The 4,863-nt window shown below is 41.9% G+C and overlaps 1 protein-coding gene across 1 annotated transcript; it reads right to left on the reverse strand.

Moving 5' to 3' along the window:
* Window positions 1-3,722: 3,722 nt before the first annotated feature.
* Window positions 3,723-4,565, reverse strand: LOC131023140 (metalloendoproteinase 5-MMP-like). Its single transcript, XM_057952687.1, has one exon. It carries the CDS (start codon window positions 4,563-4,565, stop codon window positions 3,723-3,725), a length of 843 nt encoding a protein of 280 aa, XP_057808670.1.
* Between the last annotated feature and the right edge of the window lie 298 nt (window positions 4,566-4,863).

Below are 4,863 nucleotides of genomic sequence, written 5' to 3' on the forward strand. Positions count from 1 at the left end.
ACGATTGTAGCGGCTTGAATCTTCAATCTTGATCCAAGCCTTGAAAACTGGAAAGCTCAAAAGTTCTAAAGCTATAAAACTAAAATACGAATGTTAAGAACTGAAAAACTAAAGCTGGGAACCCTAGATAGGTCAAAAGATGACCTATTTATAGTTTTAGGGTAAAACAGAGAGTTCTAATTCGAAAATAATACTGAAAAATGGAAAATTCCGCAAAACCGGACGTCCGGCGACCCGCCCGGCGAGCTATCCGGCGGTCGCCGGCTCTATCATGAAAATCCTCCACTCAGCGGCGATCGCCGCCTACAATCCAACGTCCCAGAAGTCTCGGCGACCGGCCCGGCGATCGCCGGCCAGGTCGCCGGATGCAGTGCAAATACTCCTCTTCGATCGCCGGCCAGGTCGCCGCCCAGCCGCTGTATGATTCGTTGCCTCGTTTTTCGCGCCCTTCGAGCTCGATTCTTCGATTCTTTCACCCGGTGCACTCCTAACTCAACTTTTGATTCTTCATTGTCTAACTTTAGCTTTCAACAACTCTCAAACCTATCAAAATAAAGCCAAAACCATACCCAAGCGTAATATCCAAAAGAATATGAAACTTAAACAAAAGATATCACAACCGAGCATAATTCTAGCACTTTTAACACTTAAACACTCCTAAAAACAATGCAAAATGAGTGTTTATCACTCTCCCTAGTTTTCGAATTGATCCTTGGGGTCCCCAGTGGAATTTTGCAATGGGAGATATGAATTTCTAAAGATAGTCCTATGACTTAGCTTTAATTTGAAAATCTAAAATTTCAAGATTTTTCTTTATAAATGCCTACCTTTGAAAGGGCATATCTTGCTCGTTTGAACTCTGATGGATTTGATTGTTCATTGGAGCCTCAAGGCAGATTTAGTGTCTGTTGCAAAATAGCTAGCCCCTTAAGAGCTCAAATTTCTTGAAATATTTTCTAAGTATGGAACTTGATTTTTAAAGGATTTTTCATGAAAGTTAAGTGTATATGCATGATGTGTTTGGGACATGTTTTATTATAAGCTTTCATGAACATGAGTGAGTTAACCTAGATAAGGCATCAAGATAAGTTAATGTACATGAAAAATGCATGTCTCTAGCCTTGATTATGTGTTGTACGTCCGATAATAGGTTGAACTAGAGACCCTAGAAAGACAACGATTTCCGTTATTTATGACATGAGCTAAGTGTTAATAACTTGTCTTGTAGGAATTGATCCAGAGCGGTTCCGTAGTTTAAGATAACCTCTCTCTTCCACATTGAAGATCAGGTGAGCTATATTTGCAAAAGTATGTTTGGGTTAGTAGCCCTCTCTTTAAATACAAGCAAATTTGTTTGTTACAAGTGATGAATTAGGAGTATTCACAAGGGTAGGGTCCCGAATCGAGAGTCCCACAAAAGGGTCGAGTCCCGAGTTACGATCGGCTCTATCCCACAAAAGGGTCGGGTTTAGAGAAGTGTACATGAGAATTAATATGGGCCTAGGTGTGGGGATTAATGACCCGAGTCTCCTTATATCTAGCACCGTAACACCAAACAAGGAAAAACGCGCGTAGTAAAAGAGCTTCGGCTCAAAGTTTATATTACAATTTATAGTAATTGTTTTATAAAGGGTTGTAGTATATTCTTGTAGACATGTATTTCACTGAACAAAAAATTTCTTTAAAACAAGTTTTTTTTTAAAAAAAGCGGGCATTAACTTCACTAAGTGCACTAGTACTCGGCCCAAATCTTTAAAATCTTTTCAGGTTGATGGAGTCGGTTGCAGTTGAGGCTAAGAGGTGGTAAGAGGTGGTGATGGTTTGAAGCGATTAAGAAGGTCAAGGGTTCTCTTGATAGCAGTCCATTCCTTGAAACTTTGCTTACAACCTTTTTATTTTGTTAGTTATGCCCTGAGTGGCATTTGTGAACCTGTGTACTGTTTTCCTTAAACAATTGAACAATTGAGTTGCTTTCGGTCACTCAAAAACATGACAACGAACTCCCTAGATTTCATCGGAGTTTGCACTCTCCGTGTCAAGTCAGGTTTCCTTTGAGCAGAACAATCTAAGAATAGGTTAATTAATTCTTCTTAACCAAGTTTTTCAACCAAAATAGATAGGTTAACTATTTCCACTAATTAACCTAGATAAGCACCGCGAGTCCAGTGTGGATGGCCCTAGATAAGTCGGGCCATCACAAGTTATATATATTTTGGTAAACTTTTTGAAAAAAATGAAAAATGCAAAAACAAAAATAGTTAAGGGATTTAGGGGCCATTACCCCCAAGCTATAAAGTAAAGGGGTGCCATTTATTTTAGCGATAAAATGAGATTTACCCTTTTTAAAATACAAAACATAAAAAATACCCATCATTTACAAAACAACAAATTATACCCATTTAGGATATTTTTACCCTTATGTATCGTTTGCTTATTGCTCGACACTAAAGCGTCGAGCACTCAAGTGTCCAGTGTCAAGCATCTAGGAATGAGCAATAATTTAATTTGAACTATTTCTCGACACCTCGACATTGAGTGTCGACCAACTGAGCGTCGAGTGATGAGGTGAAGGTGTTGAGTGTTGAGATAGTAAGCGTCGAGCACTGTACCATCGAGCATTGAACTGATGAGGCGGAGGAGCGGCGCGGCGCGACGCAACTAGGCAGAGGGGTGCCGCAGCGGAGAGAAAGAGAGAGAAAAAGAGATAAAGATGGTTGAGATTATGGGCGGCGCGGTGAGATGGAGAAATGAAGGCACGATGAGGCGAGGCGGCCCAGAGGCGCGCCCCGGCAAGGTGAGGCACGGCTAGGCGAAGGGGCACCGCGGCGGATCTAGAGAGAAAGAAAGAAATGTGCGACGCGGCGGAGGCAGATAAGGGAGGCGAGGCACGGCGCGGCGTAGGAGGAGGTGCACGTGGAGAGGCGAGGTGAGCCACGACGGATCTAGAAATAAAAAAAGAGAAAGAGGAGCGACGCGGCGGAGGCAGATCTAGGAGGCGAGGCGCGACGTGGCCGGCGCGCGCAACTGAGAGGCTGAAGGGGAAGGCGGTGGAGAGAGAGAGAGAAGAGGGTGGTGCGGCTGTGCGGTTGGCGGAGGAGGCAGTGAAGCGCGGCGGAGGCACAGTGCAACTGTGCAACTGGGCGGAGGTGGAAAGCGGTGCAGAGAGAGCGAGAGATAGAACAGAAGAGGGAAGGAGCCGCGATTGGGAGGAAGGGGGTTTGCTTGGGAATTCTTTTTTTTTTAATGGTATAAATGTTAAATTTTTCAAAAAATGAGTATGATTTATATGTTTCAATTTGTGTGTGAAGTTTTTTGTTTTATCTTTAAGAATGGGTAAAACCTACCCTTAATCCTTTATTTTAAGGCATAAAATGAGTTTTGAGCTATTATTAGTGGGGCACTATAAAGTGATGTTTGAGCCATTATTAGTGAGAGAGATAAAGGGAGTATACACGTGATTATTGTTTAATTATGAACAATTGACTTATGAGATACAATACTATTTCAAAATGATAAAGCATAACGTACAAAATGGAAATGTGGGTTTCTTCTTTTAGCTTAACCACAACGAAATGGATGATTTCACAAATTGAGCAAGTGCATGCGAGCAACTGATGGAGCATAAGATTTCACGTACCACATCTCGTCTATAAATATTTCTAACATGCAATCGTACAAATTAAACTCACTTTCTATACCCATGCCATTTAAATAGATAGTAGCTAGAGTTTATATAAAGCCCTAATTCCTAGAATATCATCTTGACCCAAATCTTTAGTCTCTCCACCTTGAAATGTTGGAAACATGACTGCTGTCTCAACGGTGCTATGCTGCAGCCCAAGAAGGTGCCCGATTTCATGAAGAGAGATAGTTAGAAGGTCAAAAGAATTCTTGTCTTTAAGAAGATAGAACCACAGTTCATCGAGATCAAAATGGAACCTTCCATCCGTAGGATAAAATGAATGGGCTAGGACCCCGCCGCGGCCATCGAAGGGGTAACCGTCGCCATGGTCACCCCGGAAAAACTCTAGGGTTAGGTCACTTTTCTGAGTGACATTAACTTCCGAGAAGGTGAACTTTGTGACAGACGCCCACCTTTGAAAGGCGACGGCAGCCGGAAGCTTGGCGACGTCGGGGAAGTTGCCCAAGAACTTGTAGGTGAGATGCCTATTAGATGGCATCCACTTGTCGTTGAGAACGAAGGCGTAGTAGCTGCCGGATTGCATGTGGTTGACGCCGTTGATGATATCAGGGACCCCACATCGCGGGGCTGTCATTCTTGCTACCGTGTCGGCGTCTATTATTCCGGTGGGCTTGATGTTGTAGTTTCTCTGATAGGTCTTGACGGCCAACTCTAGGTTGTCATTGAAGTCGTTGTCGTCGGAGAGATGTTCGTGTCCGAGGTAACCAAATCTTTTGAGGTAGGTTTTGAGCTTGTAGATGTCTTTTGTGTTGTTTCCCTTGCGACAACCTTCTAGGTTTTTTATGAAATCAAAAGGTGAGGAGTTTGCGCCAATTGAAACTATTAGTATGAGAACGAGGAGGTTGAGAAGCTTAAGAGCCATGACAAATGGGTACCTAAACACTCCAAGCAATTTGGTTTTGTGATATATCTATATGCTAGTGCAATTGTACCTACGTACCTATTTATAGGCACTTTCATTTATTATTTTCCACAAAAACGAAAAAGAATTACAGTAAACAATTAATTTGCACCATTTATTGCATAATTAACAATTAATCCGTTTGTGAATTGGATTACGATGCAATTAGTTATGGATTAGAACATGTTAATTAGGTAATTTATTATTGACGCCTTAATTTCCTCCTAATTATCACCTTCATTTCTTTATCATCTCATTG

The sequence above is a fragment of the Salvia miltiorrhiza genome, chromosome 4 (genome assembly GCF_028751815.1).
Source record: "Salvia miltiorrhiza cultivar Shanhuang (shh) chromosome 4, IMPLAD_Smil_shh, whole genome shotgun sequence".
NCBI classification, from domain to species: Eukaryota; Viridiplantae; Streptophyta; class Magnoliopsida; order Lamiales; family Lamiaceae; genus Salvia; species Salvia miltiorrhiza.